Source organism: Venustampulla echinocandica (assembly GCF_003357145.1).
Source record: "Venustampulla echinocandica strain BP 5553 chromosome Unknown scaffold_2, whole genome shotgun sequence".
Classification (NCBI taxonomy): domain Eukaryota; kingdom Fungi; phylum Ascomycota; class Leotiomycetes; order Helotiales; family Pleuroascaceae; genus Venustampulla; species Venustampulla echinocandica.
This window is the reverse complement of record NW_022474207.1, coordinates 2,092,619-2,116,115: the sequence shown is the minus strand read 5'-3', so window position 1 is coordinate 2,116,115 and position 23,497 is coordinate 2,092,619. Positions and strand designations below refer to the sequence as shown.

Below are 23,497 nucleotides of genomic sequence, written 5' to 3'. Positions count from 1 at the left end.
CCCAACGCCCCTCATTCCGCCCACAGGCTTCACAACCGCTGCAGCCACAGCCCTGATATAAAGTACGAAATACAGTGGTGAAATGCAGCGAGGCTTTCAGAAGCAAAGCATAGTCCACCAAATTATTGGCTCTTCCACTTCCTTTCTCTACGTTCCCAACTTCCGCCCCATTTATTCCGCACAATATGCTCCCCCAGTCCAAAGTCCAAGGCAGCAACTTTTCTCCCAAACTCACGGATGACGGTGCCGCTGCCAATAACCCATAATCAGTAATGACGTGGGGATAGCCGTCCAGGAGTCCAGGGTGTCCTCTCTACCCTGCTCAGCTAACAAGTGGCTGTTGAGGCTGTGCAGTGCACTTGCTGCCCTTGGCGCGTGGAATGTTCTTTTGTGGCCTTCTAAACGGTATTATTCCCTGCCTACGGAGTGCTGGGTAAAGAGAAGCTTATCAGGTGTTGCCAGCATTTCCACGGAGTGAGTGGATGTTGCGGTAACTGTTGTGTGGCAACGGGCGAGGGTAGCAGAACATATCGTGGCATGTCTCAGTTACCTATTATCCATCGTCACGCCTACTGGTAGCAGCAGCTACATGCCAAGTCCGCAGCAGCGAATACGCAGAATAATTTCCCATTTCCTAATTGATAACTATTGATAGTTTCCACACTTTTTATCTAACTAATCCTAACTATTCCCTACGTCGCGAAACCTAGAATATATATGTAGAGCACCAGCGCTAAAAAGCAGGATAATTTATGCCAAACAACGCTTCCAAATTCAAAATGCTAATAAACTCTCTCAAAAACGAAAATGCTGCGTAACATTCGTGACTCGTAAACTTCATGACAATTACATCCTTCGTGAGAAGAAAAACAAGGAAAATACGAAAACAGGGTCATAATCCATCATCAGCTAGCATTGCTCATCAAGTCTCTCGTCTTTTCCCATCCCCGTGTGGGGGCTTAGAATCTACTCACAGCAAACCTCTTCTTGCTTTTCCTGGCCCTAAAATTGTGCGGTTGAATAAACAGATCATCCTCCTCCGTCGTAGTATTGAGATCCTTCAAATCCATTGTCGGTGATGCTTTGCGCTCTTCTTTCGGGGACTCTGCTTCAGGCGGCTCTTTCGCCTCCACTTTCTGTGCTGCTGGTGTAATATCTGACTTTGAGGAGAAGAACGACGATCCGAATTTTGAAGATGGTTTGGCCTCCTCCTGTTTTGGGCTGTCGAATTTTGGCGATGGCCTCGACTCCTGCTGTTTTGCCATCTCGAAATTTGGGGAGACTCTTGCCTGTTCTAGTTTTGGGAGCTGTTCTTGTTGCGATTTTTGAGGATATGAAAATCTCGAAGAGTCATCCTTTGCTGTAGGCGGAGTTGCTCGTCTCTCATCTGACACCGTTTTGACCTCATATTGGCCGTTGAGAGCTTTGCCGTTCGAAGCAAATGAATATCTAGACGAGTCTTCTTTGGTCGTAGGTGGGGTTGCTCGTCTCCCATCTGGCACGGCCTTAACCTGCTCATATAGGCCGTTGGGAGATTTGCCATGCGAAGGATATGAATATCTAGAAGAGTCTTCTTTGGTGGTAGGTGGAGATGCTCGTCGCTCCTCTGGGCTCGCCCTGGTATGTTCGTATAGGGTGCTGAGAGCCTTGCCGTTCGGAGGATATGAAAATCTTGAATCATCTTCTTTTGTAGTAGGTGGAGTTGCTATTTTGGCATGTTCGTATTGGGCGCTGGGGGCCTTACTGTTCGACGGATACGAGTATCTAGGAGAGTCTTCTTTGGTGGTAGGTTGAGTTGCGCGCCTCTCCTCTGTCGCCGTCTTGACATGCTCGTACTGGGTGCTAGGGGCCGCGCCATTTGGAGGATATGCAAATCCAGAAGAGTCATCTCTAGGTGTAGGTGGGGTTGTGCGCCTCTCCTCTGTCGCCGTCTTGACATGCTCGTACCGGGTGCTAGGGGCCGCGCCATTCGGAGGATATGCAAATTTAGAAGAGTCTTCTTTAGGTGTAGGTGGAGTTGCTCTTCTCTCCTCTGGTGCCGTCTTGAAATGCTCGTATTGGGAATTGGGGGCCTTGCCATTCTGAATTCCTTTCCAGTCGCGGATTGGAGACGTTGTTCGTGGTTCTTCTGGCACCTTCCTCGTGTTCTCGCTTTGAAACATAGCGGGCTTAGCTTGCGGCGGTTCCTTGAAGCTATCACTTTGGAACGCTGGTCGGTGTTCTTCCGACCCTCTCCTGGCGTGCTCGTATTGTGTCATGTTCGGCGTTCCATTCGTCGATTCCTTAGTATCGTCGTTTTGATACGTTGCTGGTGTTTCTTCCACCACCATTCTCATTCGCTCGTAATATGCCGTGGTTGGCTTGGCCTGTGGAGCTTCCACCTTCTTGTTATTTTGAGATATTGCGATGTTAGTCTCGCCTAGTCTTTTGCCATGATCGTATTGAGCCGAATTTAAGTCGGCCTGAGGGGGCGCCTTTCGCTCACGGCTTTGGAAAGTCGATCGAGTTTCCTCGGGGGGTATGTTTACGTGCTCAAAAGCCCTTTCCTCCATCTCCTCATTTGGTGGAGCGATCACCCCGTCCATTGACGGAAACTGTTCCTTCGTATCTTCCTTTAGAAACACTCTGACCATTTCCTTTGGGGTTTCATCGTTCGCAGCCGGTGTAGGCCGGATGATATGAGAGAGGAAGTTGCCCCAAGAATCCTCGCTACGTATGTATATCAGCTATGCGTAAGCCACGGTTGAATGATGCGATCTCTTACCTCTTGTTCACATAATCAGAAAGCTTCAACCCATCCAGGCCCTCCTCGATCGATTTCATCGAATCCTCAATTGAATCTTCCAATCCGTGACAATTGGACGATGGGCCGGAAGCACCCCATCGGCGGCTACTGCTTCGACTGCAAACGTCCAGTATTTTGATACCTCGAATCTCGCGGGCAAGATTGTTCCATTTTCTACCAGTGAATGGAGCATCTGGTTTCGGCCAGATGCCAATCTTCCCACATCCCTTCATCAGCGAACCTAATAACATTGCGTCGCAGGCGAATCTAAGATCCACGTCCATTCCAGAATCACAAATTGGCAGTCCATCCATATATTTTGTGATGAACCCATGGATCACGGTGATGGCTGTCTCAATCGCGAATTGTCGATCTCTCTTAATTGCGTCTACAAGTAATCAGCTAAAACACCTTCAACTCCTTCAAAATATAAACACTCACCTATGATACCATGGGGAATCGGGACCTCGGGTATCTGCTCATCGAACTTCTCGTCACATTCTCGCTGTATGAGCCGAGTCATATTTTTGAACTCATCTTCCCGGTCAAACACCAAAAATACGAAGAGCAACTGGATTACATCGTCTGAATATGATTGGGGCATTCCGTCCCCTTTCAGCTTATCTATCCAAGTATCCGAGAAAAATTCCACTGATTCCAACATCTTGAAATCTTTGACCAGCACTGCAAGTTTGCGGAGTAGATCAAGGTTAACTTGGCGTGGCACCTTCCTCGTAGCTCCATGGATAATATTCAGTAATATGACCAAGGTTTCCGGGTCACCAGAAAGCTGTATGGTTACGTGACCTGTGGCACGAAGAGTTACAGCCTCGTCGAAATTCCCACTCAGCAATGTCTGGAAATGGGGAGAAGCGAGCATCAAATGTCTTGACGATACCACACAACGAACCTCTTGCGTCGTAGAAACTACCTTCTTATGTCTACTTTCGCGGGCTTTTGGTGGGATCACAGCAGGAGCTTCCTCATTGGGTGTAAGTATTCTCTCTTTCTGCCTCTTCAACGCCGCCCAAAAAGAACCGGGTGGGCTGGTAGAGCGATCTCGCCGAGATGAGGCATCGGAACCTCGACTACATCGTGGTGGTGGCGGATATAGAGGACCATCTTCTCCAGTGGGCGGATCAGGAGCGTAAAATAGTTCATCATCCTCGGGTTCGGCCTCGGGCGGCTCAGCAGTCTCAAGCCCGGTGGGAGCGTCAGATGCAACTGCTTTCGCATCTTCTTCGATGGATGTATTGCTCTGTCCTAGTGCCGAAAGGCTTGAGGATGAGGTAGTCCTTGAGATGGAGGAATGCACTTCTTCTTCGATATGGCGAATGAGGGTGAGCGTGACATCGCCATTCGGCATGAAGACTAGAGTTTCTGGCTCCATCTTGAGCGACGACAAAATTCAATTTAATTCAAGCCGGCTCCGACAGGAATTGCTCTATCCGCTCCTGGAAAATGTCATCAGTAATCTCCCCATTAGTCGCCAAACCAGTACTCACCGTCCTGAAGTACCCATGCATCCCAACTACCACTGCGAAAGAAAAACAAATTCTCGTGAGGTTGGAAAAGCGAAATCAAAATAAAATTTCTACCTGAGTCACTTGTCGAACGGTCCCGGCAACAACAATAACCGCCGCATGAGTGCACTGATGAGTTGTCTGTGGCTGGGCCAATGGGATGAATTGCCTGTATGCAGACCGGCATTGTTGGGACGCATTGCATATTGGGCCGCTGCGTCGCTCTGAGACATAGACCACAAACTTCATAACACAAAACAACTCGAACAAAGTTGCATGAAGAACTAAGTAAGGGCGGAATAAAGTACCACTTGATTGGCAGCTGGAGGGCACAGGATTTTGGTGGCGCGCACTCCGTAATCCGAGAATAATATCTCCAGGACAAATACACCTTTCGCACCGCTCTAGTCGGCTTGGGATAATAGAAATTAAATCGACGTTGTTTTTATTCGGTTATCGTGATGTTTTTTCTCCAGTCGCTGACTTCGGTTTACCTGTCGGTTTGAATGCGAAAACCGAACACGCCTCGCAGCGGTTGGCGAATGATACTCCAAACCATCGTAAATTCCAAGTAAACTAAATGACGTCCCCGAAAATGATTATGTAGCTAAGGCATAAAGGTTGAAGGGTCAACTGACCTCTTTTGGATCATATTTTCGTATATTCCTAAATGGGGAGATGAACTAGCTCTCGATTAAGTTGATTTCTAGACTCATCAGTCCAAGTGAAGAAATAAGTGGCTGGCTTGGGACGAAGCACAGTATTTGGGCCTTTCGGCACCCCATAATACCATGATGTCCATTGACTAGGTTGTATCGATATATAATTCCCGGCGTCAATACGTCAACTTATGTAGTGACAAGCCTAGTATCTATAGTGCCCCTAAGCAACGGGCCAAATGTCAGGAATGATATAAGTACATAGTACTTGTATATCCTCAGGAGATGGTAGGATAAGGATATTGGTTAGCGAACAGCTGCGAAACAAAAACGTCGCGATTAAATCAAAACGGATTATCAGCCCAAATGACTTCCTCTACTAACAAATTCCACCACTCTCCCTAGGGCACAGACAAATTGGGTGCGCACAAGAGACACGAATATAACTATAACGCACAAAGGGAGGTATATTTCCTCGATACGTTTCGTTATGACCACTTGGCTATCCAAATATTGGCTATTCACTAGAACACTAGAAGAGATGACAAACAAACCAGTAAATGGAGCTACAATGCTAAACCAAATGAGAAAAATGTTGATATAAAGTAAAGGATATAGAAGTTACGATCTTGGAAAAGTATTCTAGGGCACCTCGTAACGTTAACCGAGAGCCCGAGTCCGAGTTCTGGACCGTCGCGAGGTTCTTCACCAACAATATTTCAGCGGGTTTGATTCGGATGTTGTCATGCGACACCAGCTATCGAGCACAAATTTGGGTCAAGTACCGCGTGTATCAAAGAGAAAGAGAAGCACCAACGCATGCTGTACCAAGAGTAATCCTAATAATTCTTTCCAGCCTGACTAGATCGTTCCCAAGACTGGACCAGTGCTGAACATGGTAAAACCAGGAGCTGTGATAGTCGGACAATGTCCTTGTGGCATTGAGCAAGCACTGGCAGAGCGGGAGGAGCATTCCTTCAGCTGAATACTTGCAACTGTGGGATTACATTTAGAAATAAGAATCGGGGAATAGGCGCCAAAGGCTAATTATTCCTGATGGATTTGTATTCGGAATTGAAATGATAGACACTGACGGCTTGACGCTTGGGGCAGACGGAACTAGGGGCGCAGCCGACGAAATCAAATTATCGAAGAATAGAGGAGATCAGTGACAGCAGGATTCGGATGTTGATGCCGCTGAATATGTCTTCATTAGACCAATACGTAAATAATAGATGACTTTACATTGTAGAGAACGAAGAATAAACAGCTGAGGTTCCAAAGGAGGGAAAGTCTAGCCGCACGCTTAGTCATGCATAGCCTAGCGGCATCGCGAAAAATAGCCTTGCCGGATCCATACACCGATAAGAAAGTCCCTTCAACTTTTTTTTTGAAGCTTAAGCTCACCTCCTACAACCGCTTCCTCACAACCCCGCCACTGCCATTCTCCATTGTATATCACAATGGCAGCTCCGGTCGAAAAGCTTCAGCAATTGAAGTTGCCCACGGGCCCTTCACCTGTTACGCCTGAACAACTTTATTGGAAATCATTCAAATCGCGCCAAAACATTCCCTCTCAATCGCCTGTAACCCATATTTCGTTCCCACCGCCGCCGAGTAACCCTCTTCTTCCCGCGACCAATGACTATTTCGCAGTCACAACGGGAACTCGAATTCAAATATACTCCATACGAACCCGAAAGCTTGTCAAGACCATCACACGTTTCTCCGACATTGCCCACAGTGCAGAAATTCGTCGAGATGGGCGTGTTATGGTAGCGGGCGATGAGAGTGGCAAAATCCAGGTCTTCGATGTGAATTCTAGGGCAATTTTGAAGACATGGGAGGAGCACAAGCAGCCAGTCTGGACGACTAAATTTTCGCCAACTGAACTTACAACCCTGATGAGCGCGAGCGATGACCGAACTGTTCGATTATGGGACCTTCCAAGTCAGGCGAGTACCACGACTTTTGTTGGGCATACGGATTACGTTCGGAGTGGCAGCTTCATGCCTGGCACAATGTCGAATCTGATCGTAACTGGAAGTTACGATGAGACTGTCAGGCTTTGGGATCCTAGGATACCAAATAAGGCTGCTATGATCTTTAAACACGCCGCACCTGTCGAAGCTGTGTTACCGATGCCATCTGGAACAACGGTCCTTGCTTCCGCCGAAAATCAGATCTCAGTCTTGGATCTTGTTGCGGGAAAGCCATTGCAGCTCCTCAAGAATCATCAGAAGACTGTCACGTCCCTATGTCTAGCATCAAACGGAACGAGACTGGTTAGCGGTGGATTGGATGGTCATGTAAAGATATTCGAGACGGCAGGCTGGAACGTTGTTGCTGGGTCTAAATATCCCTCGCCAGTTCTCAGTGTCAATGTTATCAGTGCGGGTGCAAACCGTGAAGACAGGCATTTAGTGGTTGGTATGGAATCAGGGGCACTATCCATTCGAACAAGACTTTCAGGGCAACAAAAAGTGAAGGAGCGGGAGAGAGAAAAGGAAATGCAGGCGCTTCTTGCAGGTACCGTGGAAGAGTATGACAAGAAGAATAAGAAGAGGACTAGAGGAATGGAGAAGAAGCTCAGAGGGATGGACTTTCTCGGCGAAGGCGCAGATGTTATTATCGAGGGCAACGAGAGCCGGAAACGGAAACACGAAGCTCCCTGGGAAAGAGATCTCCGACAGGCGAGATATGTACAGGCATTGGATAGCGTTCTGGAAGTGAACATGCCTCCCATCACAGTCCTTACCCTCCTCACGGCCTTGAAACACAGGAGTGCTATGAGAACAGCGTTCCAAGGGCGAGATGAAACCACAGTCCAGCCGATCCTGGAATGGGTGATCAAGCATATCACAGATCCTCGCTATGTCAACATTTGCGTAGACTCAGCTCTACTCCTACTAGACATCTATTCCGAGCATGTAGGAGGCTCTCCCGACCTAGAGCGCAATTTCAAGCTATTGCACAGAAGAGTGCGCACTGAGGTGGAAAGATCACAGCAGGCATGCATGACGAGCGGAATGCTAGAGATGTTAATGACTGGAATGCCATGAACCCTTCCTGCTGTTGGTTTTGTTAGTTGCATAGCGAAGGCGTTCGAATTGGGATCTTTATGGCGTTAAGGGAAAACGATTTATTTTATACAACTGGAGGGCCTTCGGGCCAAACTACCCCGCAACGACCCCACAATATTCACTTCCGTCATCGGCCAAATTTATCTACGTTCATGTTGCTACCTAGATATTTTACAACAATACTCGTCATACGAACCCGTTAACACGCCGAGAATTCTGCAGCCTCTTAATCAAACCAACCCATCCAAGCAATTGACTAGTTTCTATACAATCCAACTATGACAAACGTTCAAGCGCCACCAATTTCACGGAAAATGCATGACCTCACAAACCAGGTGGTGCTCATCACTGGTATTGGTAGCGTAGGGGCAGGTTGGGGCAATGGGGCTGCAATCGCAGCATTGTTTGCACGACAAGGCGCGATACTCTTCGGCTGCGACCTATCACTTGAAGCAGCCGAAACTTCCAAATCCAAGATACTGTCAGAAAGTCCTGACACTGATATCGCCGTCATGCGGGCGGATGCCACGTCCTCCTCGTCCATTAAAGAGTTCGTCGACAGCTGTGTGGCCAAACATGGCCGAATTGACATCCTAATCAACAACGTTGGGCGGAGTGAACCTGGGGATCCTGCATCTCTCAATGAGGAAGTGTGGGATGAGCAAATGAACGTCAATCTCAAATCTGTATATCTCACCAGCCATCTCGTCCTCCCTCTCATGGCAGCGCAGGCATCAGGAGGCAATATCGTCAACATCAGCTCCGTGTCTGGGCTCCGTTATATAGGTAAACCCCAAGTTGCATATTCCGCCACCAAAGCTGCGATTCTCTCCTTCACTCGTACCACAGCCGTCATATACGCCGGCAAGGGGGTTAGACTGAATACAGTTGTGCCGGGCTTAATCAATACACCGTTAGTGAAAGTTTTGGCGGATAAATATTCGGGAGGGGATTACGAGGGATATTGCAAAGTTAGAGATCAGCAGGTTCCGATGGGGAGGATGGGTACGGCGTGGGATGTAGCGAACGCAGTGTTGTTTTTGGCTAGCAAGGAAGCTTCCTATATTACTGGGACGGAGATAGTTGTCGATGGAGGGCTTACCCAGAGTACTGGTAGAGTCTAAGAATGTCCTTGACACTTCAATGGAAATGCTTTTAACGGCCCAAGACTGACTCAAAACAATGGCCTGTCCAAACTCTAGGTTTGTCATGTCCTCGGCCCTAAGGCAAAGTGCTATTATGAGAGGCATGCGTGTCGGGTTGCTTCCGAAAAATAATTGGCCAGGATTCAGTACACATAACAAGGGTAGGATGTGAGTTCAAAGCGCCGGGATTAGTGAATATGTCCTCTATATTCTATATGCGGAGTTAATGCCAGTGTGATCTGATTCATCTGCCTTCTCTACACGTCAAGTTGTATGGCAAACCCTCCCCTTGTCATTTCAACCATCTCTTTAGGACTTCAGCACTAGCGAGTAGGGGGCGGATTAGTCTGTACTATATCGTACAGTACCATATTCTCCGCAAGTCTAAAAGAGTCACTTAGCAACTAAGCTAAACACCGCTACTGCATTCGGCTATCGCTCGCCCAAGCACCTTGTTGGCCCACTGGCAACCATCACAATCCACCACAAATTATATAGTGGCTATATTGTAGATTTGGTACCTCCGTCTCAAAGCACTCAGCGAGAGCAATACGAAGACCTCCCCCCAAATTCAAGAAATGGTTCGTCTATCGGGCCTCGAGAATCGATGGCAGTTGGCAGCCGCAGTGTCTTCGTTTATTTCCAACCAGAAGGAAAGACAGAGAAGAAGCAGTGCTTCCTTACATGCCACCATGTGGTTTGTCCCGATTAGGAGCATCGGACTTAAAGTCGACTACCGATCTCGTTTTCATGCGGCGGCTACAGAACACTGCCTTTCGAATGTGGGCATACCACAGACCGATTCAATGAAGGCAACCCTGGCCACAATAGACCATTAACAGATCACAATGACAAATCGTCAACAAATGACAAACAGTCATTAGATGACAGACAGTCAACAGATGACAATGAGTAAGCAAATAGCAATAGTAGAACGGCAATGACAGACTGGGCTATTGTTGAGGTCACCAACGTATCAACATTCCGCTTGAACCGACCTCCCATCACTGAACCCATGGACCCAAGGCAGCAGTCTCTCCCAGCCGGGCTCAAGTACAGAGCAAGTAAGAATCACGCCATCTCTAGAGTGGGAATAGATCTTGAGAAATATTCCTGGGTCGCTAAGGCCGGCCGCTCTACATCCATTTTTATCGATGGTTATACTGCAGGGCATATCAACTGTATGAAAGGCCGAGTGCATTGGGACAACGGGCGAGATACTCTCGAGACGGTTATCAGCAACGAGCCGTCAGGGCTACAATTTGCTGTCCGTGGCGACTCTGGGTCCATGGTCATCAGCCGGAACAAGGATTGGGTGGGCCTCGTGATATCGGGAGAAAGTACGGGGGATACGGCTTACTTGATGCTCGCACAGGCCATTATCGACGATATCAAGGCCAAAACTGGGGGGACGATCTCCCTTCCATTATGATCGATTTATATTAAAAAGTACCCAACTGCATGAAGTAATGGGGTAGACGCCAAGATATAAATACTTCAACTGCCCTAGGACATTCAATCTACGCTAAGTATCAAAATATTTACTTTCGCAAACTCTAGGTCTGTCATGTCTTCGTCCTTTAATCAAACGCTTTCTTAAGCTATCCTAAACGACACCCCCGCCCGCCCTACCTCTTCCCAACTTCTCTGTCCAGCTCTGACCGGCCTCCATCTCCTTCCCATGCTCCTTCTTGACTTTCTCCAAAGCCCAAAACTGATACACCCCAAACAACGCCCCGCAAATCACCATACATCCCCCAGTAACACCTGCAGTAACTCTTGCACTCACACTCCACATCCCCTTCTGGCTCGAATAGACATTAACAAGCGTACTGATCAAACCCGCCAAGCTATGCAGCACACCCGGAAGGAAAATCTTATTTAGCAACCAGACGAAGTTGTCCGTATGGGCGTAGTAGAGATACAACATCCCCGTCGCACCCAAAGCACTGGAGACTGTAGCGATGACTAGCAACGGGATGTGCTGCACCGAGTGTATGATGGTTGATGCGGTGGTACTAGACGCTACCGTGTCGGATGTGGATAGCGACGTGAATGTTCCAGGGAAGATGACGAATCCTGCTAGGAGGAGCCATGTAAAGAACGAGGCGAGGATATTGTGTACGCGAGAGATGTCGTCAAGCGCGAGGAGCATGCGCATATATTGAGTTTGCAAGGTGGGCTGCCGTTGGGGAGCTGTGGGCTGAAAGGTGGATGTGGTGCTAGATGTTGAGGAGCTGGTTTGGTGGTATGGATGAGCAGTGTGGAACGGCATTTTTGGAAGATGGATTGTTGGCGGGGTGCGGAGGTGGCTCATTGCTCTGGATCCAAGAGTTTTCTCTTTCGTATGGCTGTTGTTATATTGAGTTTTGATAGCGCTGGCGTCGTTCATTATGGTAGTTGTTCTGTATAAAAGTGGTAGTCCTATTGGCCTGGTAGGAAAAGAATGATATGCAAATAAAAGACCGACGTCAACGCCGTTGAAAGTGAATCAAATGGAAAAAGTAAAAGCAGGATACGCTGAGCTATCAGTTATTCATTGAGAGAGATAGGAGGTGAATCAGATCAAACTGGCGGAAGCTCCGCATATAGGGAATGTATTCACCAATTCCGGCGCTTCGGATTCACACCTTGCAAATGCACCATTGTTACGTGTATTTAATCCTAGCGGCTTTTTTGTCAGAAGTAAGCCGAGATCCTTTTTAGTCCAGTGAATCGGAAGCATCTAATTGTTCTAGCATTGCGATGAGACTTTGACGACGAACTGTTTGCTTACGGTTTCGCGATATCCAATGGTGGTGATGTTTCAAAGAGCACTTGAAATTCGCTTATCAAGCCACAACCCCTTTTAGAACCTCGCGGCGCTTGCGACGCGCGGAGACGAGATAAGAAACACAGCAAGGGTCCACCACACTACAAGGAGCAAACTGGTCAATATCAGTCCTGAATTCCAAATCTGCTGGTTTATCGGTGTCCTCCTAGTGGAGAGCTAAGGTGGATATATCTTAGGCCGTGGCCATGCAACTACGTACTGTACAACTACAACTCCGTAAAACTTTAACCTCAGTTTTCTAACGAATGTTGGGCTATGTGCGACTATTGCTTTCCTCCACTGACAAACATAGCTTTGAAGTCAGAATTGCTCTTCATGGGTTTGTTTCCCTCTCCGTGCGCACTGCCGTTTGCCTCCGCTTTACCATCCGCTTTACCAGTATCGGATTTTGCCGCTGCAAACCCCAATCCTCGCTTCACGCCCAAACCGCCTCTTCCAGCAGGACCAGGTCTCCTAACAGGAGCACTCGGCTGCATAAAAGAAGCAGGAGACTTTTTATTCCCTTTCCCAACCAGAATCTTGTCCGTCCTAATCTCGCCTTTCTGCCCAAACAGGTCTTTCATATTCCCAGTTCGAAGTTTGCGTCCAGGCACAATTTCGTGGTTTTCTAGCCCTAGTGCGGCTCGTCCAGCTGATGCAACGTCGGCATATTCAACAATAGCTCCTTGGTGATCGGGCCGCAGTACCAGTTTGACAATGTCACCGTATGGCTCTACTATTGCACGAACACGAGCATCGTTGACTGTGTCAGGAATGTTCATTAATGCAATTGTTCTATGTGAGATATCGGTTCGAGACACGGCATTTTGTGCATCGGTGCTAGAATGGGTTTCCGGTCCTGGAGAAGGGGACATGGCAGTATCACCTTCCTGATCTGGCGCTGGAGACGCCGACGGTCCCCTGGTGGTAGCCGTGGGCTTGTAGTTCGTGCCACTGGACATCTCAACCGTCAAAATGCGAGACTTTAGCTTGGTCTTATCTAGGTCAAGCGCGGCAGCTGCTTCTTCTTGCTTTTCAAAAGAAATAAACCCAGCACCTTTGCTTTTCCCACTGAGGTTCTTCAAGATTCTGATCCTGTCGATCTTGCCGAATTTACCGAATACTTCCTGCAAGTCTTCCTCTGTTAGGCTTTGGTCTATGCCCGTAATGTGGATTTCTCGGCCTTCAGCCATAGCACCCTCACGATTCTTCTTGTTCGCGGGATCTGAGTATTTTGCAACCAATTTATAAACACCACCCAATGACTGGCCATCAAGTTCAGTGGCCGCAACTGCAGCCTGCTGAGTGCGGAAGGAGATGTAACAGAATCTGCGGGTAGCGTTATATTTCAGACTTGGCCAGCGAATACTAAATATTTCTCCGCAATCCTTGAAAAGTTTGCGGAGATATGCATCATCGGCAGTGGGTGGGAAATTCGTGACATAAAGTGTCAACCCCGTACCAGACTTGACCTGGATTTGTCTATCTCCAAAGTACTTTCCATCGCGCAGGGAAGCAGACTGGACGTCTTCTGGGGTCCGAAACTCGATCAGCGCTGTTGACGAAAGTTTGTCCGCCTCGGTCTTCAAAGTGATGCTGTTCATATGGCCGTATTCTCTGAAATACTGTCTGACTTTCGTTTGGGTAGCCTCTGGGGGAAGATTGGTGACTAAAACAGTGGTATTTTCACGATCGCGTTTCAGATGTTGTTCACGCAATGTCTCTAGGTCTATTGCGTTCTTCTCATTCTTCGACCTTTTCTTTGCGGCATCATCAGGCTCCTCGGATGCGGGCTCCCGTTTCCTCTTCGCCGAGCCGGATGGCGATTCTATGGTCGCAGGTTCCGTAGTAGCTTGAGGCTGCTGCTGAGCATACATCGCAGCGGCTTCAGCGGCTTCTTTTTGGCGCCTTCGGGCCACACTCTTGGACAACCTACGAACGGTGTCCGTTGCCTTTATCAGCTCCTCCACGCCTTCGTGGTTGTTGCAATGGCGTATATAAATCTCCATAACCTTCTCCGGCCAGTCTAGATTGTGACGATGCACGGCTTGACTTAATACGGCTGTGGGTACTGTTGGTGATGAATTTGGAGTCCAGACAGTCATTTCCCATATATAATACTGTTGCCAGAAGTCATAGCTATCCCCTTGCGTCCGAACGAGTTGCTTCCATAAATCCCGTGCGTCTCGGTATAAACCCTTCTGGGTAAGATATCGGATGAATATTCTCTCAATCCGGAACAGAGGATCCCCTTTCCAGCCTTCCTTGCCATGGCGTCTTTGGCCCCATTCTTCGACGCTTTCCAGGGCCGAGCGAAGTCCCATATCCGCCACATCGATGTCCTCATCAGTCGCACCGGGGGCTATAGTTCGTCTTTTCAGATAGCCACTCCAAGCAAGGTAAAACTGTATCACACCGTCCATGCCATCTCGGTCTAACACTCCAGTGTTGGTGGCAGAGTGTTTAATCTGTTCCATGGTTGCAAATGGTAAGTTCTCGGACTCCGCTGTGAGAATGTAGCGTGCCCAAAGTGTTCCAGACCATGGGCAATGGCTCGTGGCTCGCTGTACAACTGAGATAACAGATGGGAGTGGAATATTGGGTAGTTCCCTCGTGATGAACGATAGAAACGTGATATAATCCTCCCAAGTATCCGACTCCAATCCAAGAGGCGTGGAGGCTAATGCCCGTTCAAACAATGCCACGCAAAGAATCGGAGGACTGCTGGGTTGGCTCTTCTTGGTCTTCCTAACCGCCTGTGCAGTTTCCCAATCCAAATAGGTCCTCATTGCCTCTTTGACTGCTTCAGGGTCGCCGGACTCGTTCGCTTTCGCCAATGTGAGCTCGTGTGCTTCGCGGTAACTATACAATTCCTTGGCCGTTTTCGCCAATTTTGTAACTTCAACCATTGTCGATTCCCAAGCAGGCTCGTCATACTTCGTAATAAATGTCGAGGACATCTGCGAGGTTTCCGCCCACGTAGCATGTGGTATCTGAAGTCGGTCCAGGAAGAGCCTCTTAATGCGCTCGATGCGCTCCTTGTCTTCAAGTCCAGATAATTGTTCCTGTTCGATCGAGATCCATCTATTCCAAAGCTCATGGCCGTCGCTCAGCCGATATTGCGTTGCCTGGGCTCCTTGCTGCCATACATCAAGGGCCGTTTCGAGTGAAAAGAGCTCTTGTCCCAACAGTTGCTCCTCCTCTGGCCAGCCCGCGTCGCCATTCTGGCAGTCTGTGTGAAGCGACCAGACCCATTCACAATATGCCAACCATAGCTTATTTGACCAAGGCTCTGCAGCGAGGGCGCGTTTGTAAAGTTCAACGACTCCGATGCGCTGCTCCAGATCTCCTGCGGTCCGGCTGGCTTCATCGACGAGAGCAAGCCAGGCATCCTCACCAACGGGTTCGCTCATATTAGCGGCGGTAGGTGGTGTAAATATTTCCGAGGGGAAAGCTGTCAAGTATCATTGATATGGGAGCGAATCAGAATCATCGATGTGATAGCTATCTTGGACGCGTGTCTAGAGCAGACGGAAACCAAGGGTTATAGCTATGGCGGTTGCTATTGCCTTTGTGCTAGAATAGAAATCCAAGCGCAATGGAGTCTGTGACGCAGGACCTGGAGAGCTTTGATCTAATCTGCCGCGTCTCGCCGCTCCGAATGCGACCACGTGACTAGATCAAAATCGTCGATATCCGAGGCGCGTTGGTTTTTGAGGTGAAGCTGACTTGACACAGACAACATCGCTCACCATGAGTCTAAATTTGCCAGTACGGCGAGCCGTGCGATCGGGTACGTTCTTTGGAAAATGCAAGCTTAAGTATTAGTTATCTGGAAGCTAATTGATACGCCCAGCTACTGCCCTGACAGGCTCCCAGCGATCCCCCTTCCTCCTCCCTTATCTCCAGCGCCGTACGCTCTTCAACTTCGGGATCACAGGTTGGGGAAGCGGGAGATCACAGCAACTCGACCAAGTGGTAAAGCCCAAGAATCCACTCACCGAGGAGTATCTCAGGAAAAAGGCAACACCGAAAGGAGGATCGCTCGTACGAGGAGACCTCGCCTCGTCCTCCATTTTCGAAGATGAAGAAACAGCCGGGCCTAAGCCCAAGTCGAAAGGCGCAGGTGCACCTCTTCAGCGGAATCCAGAAACCATGGCTGCCGCGTTAGATCCAAACCCAAAGGCCCGGATGCGATGGGAACGAAAAATGGTCATCCGAGAGATTCGGAAACGGGGACGATTGACACGGGCACAGCAGATCAAACGACAAGAAAGGGAGTTGCTGTCCAAGAGCCACGATTTTAAGACTTCGGTGAAGAAATTGGTACCACTGGCGCACCAGATTGTCGGCAAGACCCTTGAGGAAGCCATTGTCCAAATGCGATTCTCGAAGAAGAAGGCTGCAAAGGACGTCAAGGAACACCTTGAGCATGCTAAGAACGAAGCGATCGTTAGGAGAGGCATGGCGCTTGGTAAAGTCCAAGGGCAGGAATTCACACCGAGGAATATCCAGACCAAGGATAAGAAGACGGTGAAGGTGGATGACCCAACGAGATTGTATATTGACCAAGCTTGGGTTGGAAGGGGGTTATATGGCAAGTCCTTAGATATCAGGGCTAGAGGAAGGGTCTTTATCTTAAAACATCCCACAACGAGTAAGTCATACTTTAGAGGCAGCATTTCACTAGCTAATCTACTCTAGGTATATCCGTGATCTTAAAGGAAGAGAAGACTCGGATCCGGCAACACGAGGAGCGGCAGACAAAGATTAAGAATCGGAAGGTTTGGATGCAGCTGCCAAACAGGCCGGTGACGGCTCAGAGGCAATTTTATTCCTGGTAGACGGCATGGCATGTTGGCGCTTGTACATTTAACCCCTTTGTAAAATATAAATCCTCGCGAGATCCGGCGGATGCGAGAGTTTGGACGGCATTATTTCCATTCATCATTGTGAGATATTTAGCCCAGAATCGATGATATGTGTTTTGCGGGAGAAGTTTCCCCATGGCACACTTTCTGTTTCTGTCATAGGCAAACCGTCAACTCATCGTCGAAGGTCTCTAAAAAGCTTTCAGCACTCTAATACCAGGAGTCTGCAGAAGAGAGGGCACTCCATCCAGATAGCTACTCGGAAGTGCCGGCTCTCACCCTAAGGCTTGAGAAAAATACCAATATCGTCCAACTCAACACAAGTCACAAACGCCACATTACTGCCATGCCTATAACCAGGTTCCCCTATTTTCCCTGTCCATAAACGAATAATTGCATAGTCGCAAGAAAGGTAAATCCCAAGAAATCTTTCTCCCTAATATCAACGCGAGTATCGATGGAAATGAGAGTTATTTACCTATTATTGTGGTTCGAGGGGTGCCTTGGTCTACTTCAGTTTCACCAAGGCGGTGCAATCATTGGCTTTGCTACAGTTAAACCCTGCCGCCGAATGAGCTCTACCATTTTCTCACGAGTTGCCACGAATTTGTCACAACATATCTCACTATGCTTGTCCCTGAGAGCTGGGTTCCTTAAGGGCCGCGTCCGGGCCATCAATGCCTCAGATTGCTAAAGAATGGCAACCTCCCCAACTTTGCTCGCGACAAAGCCGATTTAGGTGGAAAATAGTAGACAGCTATGGGTTATGCAACATATGGTTGGGAAGATTGAAGTCGTGAGGTAGAGACCTGTCAACCAAAATCAGCCACAGAACCCGAAAGTATCGGTGACAAAAGGACAGCTTGCCATCAAAAAGTCGGTAGCCCTGATAGTTTAACAAGACACTCATGGGTAAAGCTTATAGTATTGCTTTGGAAACTTTAGTTCCTGGCGAATACATGCCGTCACCTAGCCAAGATGTCGCTCCTGCTGATGCTTGGGGTGCTACTGCGGGTGATAGTGATGTTCCGGGTGGTGGTGCTGTGTATCACGTAACGTTCATGACAAAAGCTGATGGCTGTCATTCCCAAGGGTTGTTTTCATTTTTGATTCGGTTGTCATATGTTAAAATGCTATCAATATTAGCAATTACCTGGCTCTGGCACTGGTGGCTCTGGGATCGGCTCCTTCACCTGTTGGATGATGTGGCCAAGGTATAGCAGAGGGGCTTACCATCACACACGATCCTCAACACGAGGTCGAGGGCATCTCCATCTTCTCGGGCCATTGCAACCAACGTGTCGCGCAACTAGTAAGATTACTCGTCTAGAAACTCTATTAACCATCATCCTCAAATGAGCTCTCTGCATCCTCCTGCTCATCATGAAATTCTTCGTCCTCGCTGGACTCGTGCATGTTGGTGTACGACCACTACCACCATCTAGATACGCTTGGATTCATAAACCTGCAACCTCCTGTGGGTGGGTGCAGTTTTCAGCACCACTTACCTGGGGCTTGCACAATAAATAGAATTGTACGCTTGTTCTAAGCAGCTAGTGTAGATGCAATGGCGGCATAATATCAGCCTTTCTCTTCGAGGTGTTATCTAGTTAGTCACTTCTAACCCCTAGGATGTGGCACCCATTGGGAACACAGCCTTTTTCCACGCATCAATTTTAGCTTATAGGCACCTTATTCTATTGCCCTGTGGGTTAACAGCACAAGAGGCACTTGATGGATGTGCTATACACGTCTACACGCTTCACCTTATAGTCTACAACACAACCAAATGCACCGCATGAAATTAGAAACTCCAGTAATGCTACCACTTTTGGAAATTTGCCACTGATTCCCTTTATGATTATCCAACAAGTCTAGCGTAGGGTTGTCGAGCACGTATTAGGAGTGCTAGAGATGCGGTAGGATGAGTTAGAAGGAGTAGAACACTAGGAGGGGCCCGAGACAATGAATATATCTCTAGATTTCCGACTGCAAGTGACTACACGTTGTAAGAATCACCAAGGGGTGGTACATGAAATCAACTGCGTTGTATGCAACAAAATGTATAGATAGACACTATATATATCACTTAGAAGGAGTAGCTTTAGATCAAAATACTCTATTGTCATTCCAATAGATACCCAACTCCTACAAACGCCCCCAGTCCTAAACCCCTCCAGCCAGATCAAACTCCATACCCTATATTCAAAAAACAAAATCCATCACTCAAACTTCCCGGCACCAAACAACCCTCCCACAACCTTCCGCCTTCCCTGTGCCCCCTTAACCAACTTCAGCTCTCTCCTCTTCTCCGTCTTCACAACGGCAGCCCTCCTCTCACTCTCCCTTGCAAAATAATGCACACCACTATTCTTCCCACCACCCCTCTTAACTCCATCGCTACTAGCAGGCCCTGCCATCCGCTCAGTTGCAGACATACCGCCAGTGAGAGTAGAACTGGTGGATGAAGTAACACTACTATTCGTAGTAGCGCGTCTCAATAGAGCAGGCACTTTGAATCCTGGTCCGGCCGAAGAAACTGCGAATGCCATTCGAGCGTTCGAGGATATGGAGCTAGAGGAAGCTCGTTTCAAGGAGATGCGGTCAATGACAGGGACCTTTGTTCTTCGGAGTGCGAAGGGATCGCGGTTCTCCTTTTCCTTCCGGCTGTCCGGCTGGCCTTCTATTTCTAGCTCGTTCTCAGAGTCGGACTCAGACTCAGCTGGTGCTATCATAGCGTTAGGCTCATCGATGAGACTTGAAAGTGATTCTCTGATCTCAGAAAGATTCGCCGGCTTCTTGCCAGGCTTGGTGCGGCGAAGATGTGGTGGTGGCCTCTGTTCAGCGTCTGCGTCGTTGGACAGTTTCCGTTTTGGCGGAGCCATGGCAGTTGGTTGACTGTCTTGAACAATTTGCTCAGGGTTTTCGCCTTGAGACTGGGATTGAGAGTCTGTTCCCTCTTCTGGCTCTGCGAAGTCCTCCAAGAAATCCATCTCATCTTCACTGCCACGGTCTTCAATCGCGCGGAGGAAGGCTTGTCTTTTGGGATTCTCCGCAATCTTTCCAATCCGCTCATCGGCTAGCAGAGCTTTCCGCATCTTCGCAAACTCTGCACGCTTTTTACGTCGTCGGGCTTCTCCTCCGTCATCTGAATCGGAAAGATCATAATCTGCTCCTCTTTTACGACGGAGCATGCCATTTGTGATATCTTTGTAAAGCTTTTCGACCTGCTTCTCATCATTTGCCCTTTCACGGTCCCTATGGTAGAAAGTTAGCTGGAAATCTCGAGAAAAGCAGGAATGGGGAACTTACGCAAAGAATGCAGCAAGTTTACTCTCATCAACATCTTTGCCACCTTCATCATCAATCATTTCTTTCACGAAAGCATCCTCCTCTCCACTTTCATCATCACTAGCACCGCCCAGTCCTGCATACTCATCTTCGGACTCTTCGGCCTGCTCGTTTACCATATCCTTTGCTTTGCTCTTCTTCTTGTCAAAGTCGTCAACCACGGTCTTCGCTTTAGTCGCTTTACGCATGACATCAAACGCACTGGCGTTGATCTCAAATTCGTCCTCTTCAAGAAGATTTTCTAGAAGCTCGCCATTATCCTCTTCGTCTGAGAATGTAGCGACCTGAGCTCTTTGGCGGAGTCTGCCCTTCTTTCTCACAATAGGCGTCTCCTCCATATTTTCTGGCATTGCTGTTGGTGCGAGCATAACAGTATCAGTCGTCGAAGGAGGCGCGTCAACAAATCTTCCTTTAACAGGGGTCATATGCTGGAATCCTACATCCTGCGTGGCTTCTGGGAATTGTGATAACTGGCTATCTTGAACTAGGCTATCGAAACCGTGAATTTGGGACTGGGAGAACTTTAGCTCAATCGCTTGGGAAACTGATTCCGTTTGTTGAGATTCGCCATCAACTGATTGACTATCCAAAACCACATCTTGGTCTTGCGTGTCCTCCGACATCGTAGGCACAAAAAGTGGAAGCTGGGGCGCCGGGAATCTTTTCAAAAACGCCATCGAGCCCTGGCCATTATGGACTTGAGGAGACCCTAAAGTTGGCCGCGCAGACGGCGATATCCCTTCCTCGGCGTCGAACTGGCTATCGTCCATAGTCCCGGCAAATATTTGAGTTAAACCAAGGCCCGCTGGACCATCTACAGTAACTCCAGGGATAAATGTCTTCGTAGCGGAGCGCAATACCGAATTTGGAGCTCGCGGTGAATCCGTACGCAGCTGCATGGGTGATTCAGCCCATGGTGATGGGTGTGACTTTTCGTTATCTTCTTCGTCCTCATCCTCCTCGTCCGAGATGACTGCCTTTCTGTTCCGCCTTTGTTGTTGGTTGGCCGGTAGATGATCAAGATCCTCTTCGTCAACATCGGCATCGTCGGCCAGCTCTTCATCAATAGACAAATTAGCCTCTGCTTCCTCCTCATCTTCAGCAGCCTCATTATCAAACATTGGGTTTACGGCAGTCGTCTCCTGGTCGTCCATTTCATCATCACCTTCTTCATCTTCTTCCTCCTCTTCATCAATGATATCCTCCTCCTCCGATCCAGAAACCGAGAGCTCTTGGTCGCCACCTTTTCCTTCCTCCCAGTCTTCATCATCGCTGCTGTCTCCAAGGGGATCCTCCTCACCCCTCTCTCTGCGTTCTTTCTTCGCAGCTGCCTTCTCTCGTTTCGTAATTTCATCGGCTTCGCGTCGAGCTTTCGAGATAAGATCCTCAACCTCAGCCATTTCCATCTGGCGCTCTTCGGCCGTTTGAACAATGACACCCTTGTCCCTCAAGGCTTGCAGCCGTTCCTCTCTTTCGAATTTCGCCTGTTGCTTCGCCCGTTGCTGAAGGGACATCTGAAGTTCCCCAGTGGTCATTGATGGCCTCTTATTCTTTTTGAAGGATTGCTTTCCCGGAGATGTGAGCTGGGCAAGCATTCGCAAAGCATGGATAGATTGCGATTCCCTTGCTTTCCTAGCAGGAATACGATCGAATATGGAATCCAGATTCTTCGTTTTTGGAGAAAACGTCTTTTCACTCACGATTTCTAGATCGCTGTCAGAATCGTCCGCTGCAAGGTTATTCTTGTCGGAAATCTTTGAATGCCGAATTCTAATAGGTCGCTGGGTAAAGGGCGACTTTTTTCTGGGCATCTGGAGCTCTGGAGTTGCCTGCGCTACAGCTCTCCCTTTGCCCTTGTCCAGACGAGTGGGAGGAGACGAAGGCACGTTACTTAAAGCGTCTTCGAGGGTAGGTAAATCTTCATCATCGTCCATGTTTTGGAGCTCGTTCCCTGTACCTGGGAGCTCCAAGTTTCCCCCTAACTTTTGACTCTGCTCGGCATCAGAGGCTGGAGATGTTGGAGGAGTATCTTTCATCTCAACATCGGAATGATGTCGTGCTGGAGAACTAGAGCTAACGGCTTCGGTCGGTTCGGCGGCCTTGGTGTCTTGACGGAAGTTAAATTTTGCAAAAAGGTCCGCCTTGAGGTATTTCTTTTTGGTGGTAGCATTGTGAGCTAATTGTTGATTCCGGCTCAATCGTTGCGTCTCCCTGCGGATTTCTTCCTGTGCCTTCTTACCCGCCTTTCGTGTTGGCTGTGTGAGTCTTCTCCCTACGCTGACATCGCTAAGCTCGTCCTCGTCATCCTCCAGAATTTTAGCATGCCTCTTCCGCTCGGCGAGTTTTTTAGCTTTCTCCTTTGCAGCCTCAGCTTCTCTGGCTTGACGTTCTTCTCGTTTCTTCTGGACGAGGGCCTTGAAACGGTCATCGTTGGGTGGGTTGGCGGGGAGTGCGTCGGAGTCCGAGGTATTATCCCCAGAGTCAGCGTGCTTGCTTTTAGAAGGCGAAACAAATAGTCCGGGCGAGGTGGGATCTTTCGCAGGACTCGACTTTGGGGTATCCCGACGAGAAGTTCTAATTTTGCGTTTCCGTGAGACGACCGGGGCGTTACTATCACCACTAGTGTTGGGGGCATCTGTATCTTCAGTCGTCTCAGACATCTTGCTCTTGGCCAAGAGCATCCTCCGTACTCTCTCCCGCGCGTCGCCTGTATGCGGTGTATCCTCGTCGGAACTTGCTGCGTCGTTGGCCTGCATCCGCGCAGCTAACCTGCCTTTAGGACGCACAATATCCTCCTCGTCATCGTCATCCGTAATATTATTTTCCCGCTTCGCCGGCGATCGATTCGTGGTACCAAGAGGCTCGGTCCGGTCGACGGACTTCTTGGGTTTCGAAGGGGAAGTGCTCGCAAGTGCAGCTGTTATTCTCCGTCTCGCAGATCCGGAGTTACTCTCTGAATCTGAATCTTTATCGAACGTGGCAAGCAGAGCCTTAACCTTCGAAGTAGGCGTCAATTGGCCTGGAGATGCCGAGTTGGACTCCATCGCTGGTGACAACTCTCGTGAGGAAGCCATTGGGATGGCGGAGGAATTGTGATAATATTGTTGAATTGAATTGAACAACCGATAAAATAAAAGAATATCAGTATCGGAGATGTCAAGACTTCATGCTGGTTCAAATCAAAGTTCAAAAGTTGTGTTGACTTTAAAGGGAGAGAGGAGCGAGTCCGAAGCTTATAGGTAAGCTCGCGAGTTGATACTGACGCGTG

General features: G+C 48.6%; 9 protein-coding genes across 9 annotated transcripts; 5 read left to right on the top strand and 4 right to left on the bottom strand.

The window, feature by feature from the left end:
* Positions 1-685: 685 nt before the first annotated feature.
* On the bottom strand, positions 686-4,175 carry BP5553_05054 (uncharacterized protein; the record flags this gene model as incomplete). The annotated part of the gene is made up of 5 exons (XM_032013677.1): positions 686-706; positions 975-2,709; positions 2,765-3,173; positions 3,227-3,641; positions 3,696-4,175. 5 exons carry the CDS (start codon positions 4,173-4,175, stop codon positions 686-688), a joined length of 3,060 nt encoding a protein of 1,019 aa, XP_031870277.1.
* A 2,255-nt stretch (positions 4,176-6,430) lies between these two features.
* On the top strand, positions 6,431-8,029 carry BP5553_05053 (WD40 repeat-like protein; the record flags this gene model as incomplete). Its single annotated transcript, XM_032013676.1, has 1 exon — positions 6,431-8,029. The coding sequence occupies one exon, from the start codon at positions 6,431-6,433 to the stop codon at positions 8,027-8,029; it is 1,599 nt and encodes a 532-aa protein (XP_031870276.1).
* A 299-nt stretch (positions 8,030-8,328) lies between these two features.
* Positions 8,329-9,174, top strand: BP5553_05052 (NAD(P)-binding Rossmann-fold containing protein; the record flags this gene model as incomplete). Its single annotated transcript, XM_032013675.1, has 1 exon — positions 8,329-9,174. The coding sequence occupies one exon, from the start codon at positions 8,329-8,331 to the stop codon at positions 9,172-9,174; it is 846 nt and encodes a 281-aa protein (XP_031870275.1).
* Positions 9,175-10,135: 961 nt separating this feature from the next.
* Positions 10,136-10,627, top strand: BP5553_05051 (uncharacterized protein; the record flags this gene model as incomplete). The annotated part of the gene is made up of 1 exon (XM_032013674.1): positions 10,136-10,627. The coding sequence occupies one exon, from the start codon at positions 10,136-10,138 to the stop codon at positions 10,625-10,627; it is 492 nt and encodes a 163-aa protein (XP_031870274.1).
* A 174-nt stretch (positions 10,628-10,801) lies between these two features.
* BP5553_05050 (uncharacterized protein) lies at positions 10,802-11,587 on the bottom strand (the record flags this gene model as incomplete). The annotated part of the gene is made up of 1 exon (XM_032013673.1): positions 10,802-11,587. One exon carries the CDS (start codon positions 11,585-11,587, stop codon positions 10,802-10,804), a length of 786 nt encoding a protein of 261 aa, XP_031870273.1.
* Positions 11,588-12,291: 704 nt separating this feature from the next.
* BP5553_05049 (uncharacterized protein) lies at positions 12,292-15,420 on the bottom strand (the record flags this gene model as incomplete). Its single annotated transcript, XM_032013672.1, has 1 exon — positions 12,292-15,420. The coding sequence occupies one exon, from the start codon at positions 15,418-15,420 to the stop codon at positions 12,292-12,294; it is 3,129 nt and encodes a 1,042-aa protein (XP_031870272.1).
* Positions 15,421-15,760: 340 nt separating this feature from the next.
* BP5553_05048 (putative mitochondrial large ribosomal subunit) lies at positions 15,761-16,851 on the top strand (the record flags this gene model as incomplete). The annotated part of the gene is made up of 3 exons (XM_032013671.1): positions 15,761-15,800; positions 15,864-16,664; positions 16,712-16,851. 3 exons carry the CDS (start codon positions 15,761-15,763, stop codon positions 16,849-16,851), a joined length of 981 nt encoding a protein of 326 aa, XP_031870271.1.
* Positions 16,852-17,786: 935 nt separating this feature from the next.
* BP5553_05047 (uncharacterized protein) lies at positions 17,787-18,098 on the top strand (the record flags this gene model as incomplete). Its single annotated transcript, XM_032013670.1, has 1 exon — positions 17,787-18,098. One exon carries the CDS (start codon positions 17,787-17,789, stop codon positions 18,096-18,098), a length of 312 nt encoding a protein of 103 aa, XP_031870270.1.
* A 1,002-nt stretch (positions 18,099-19,100) lies between these two features.
* On the bottom strand, positions 19,101-23,303 carry BP5553_05046 (Uncharacterized protein; the record flags this gene model as incomplete). The annotated part of the gene is made up of 2 exons (XM_032013669.1): positions 19,101-20,136; positions 20,191-23,303. 2 exons carry the CDS (start codon positions 23,301-23,303, stop codon positions 19,101-19,103), a joined length of 4,149 nt encoding a protein of 1,382 aa, XP_031870269.1.
* Positions 23,304-23,497: the final 194 nt, after the last annotated feature.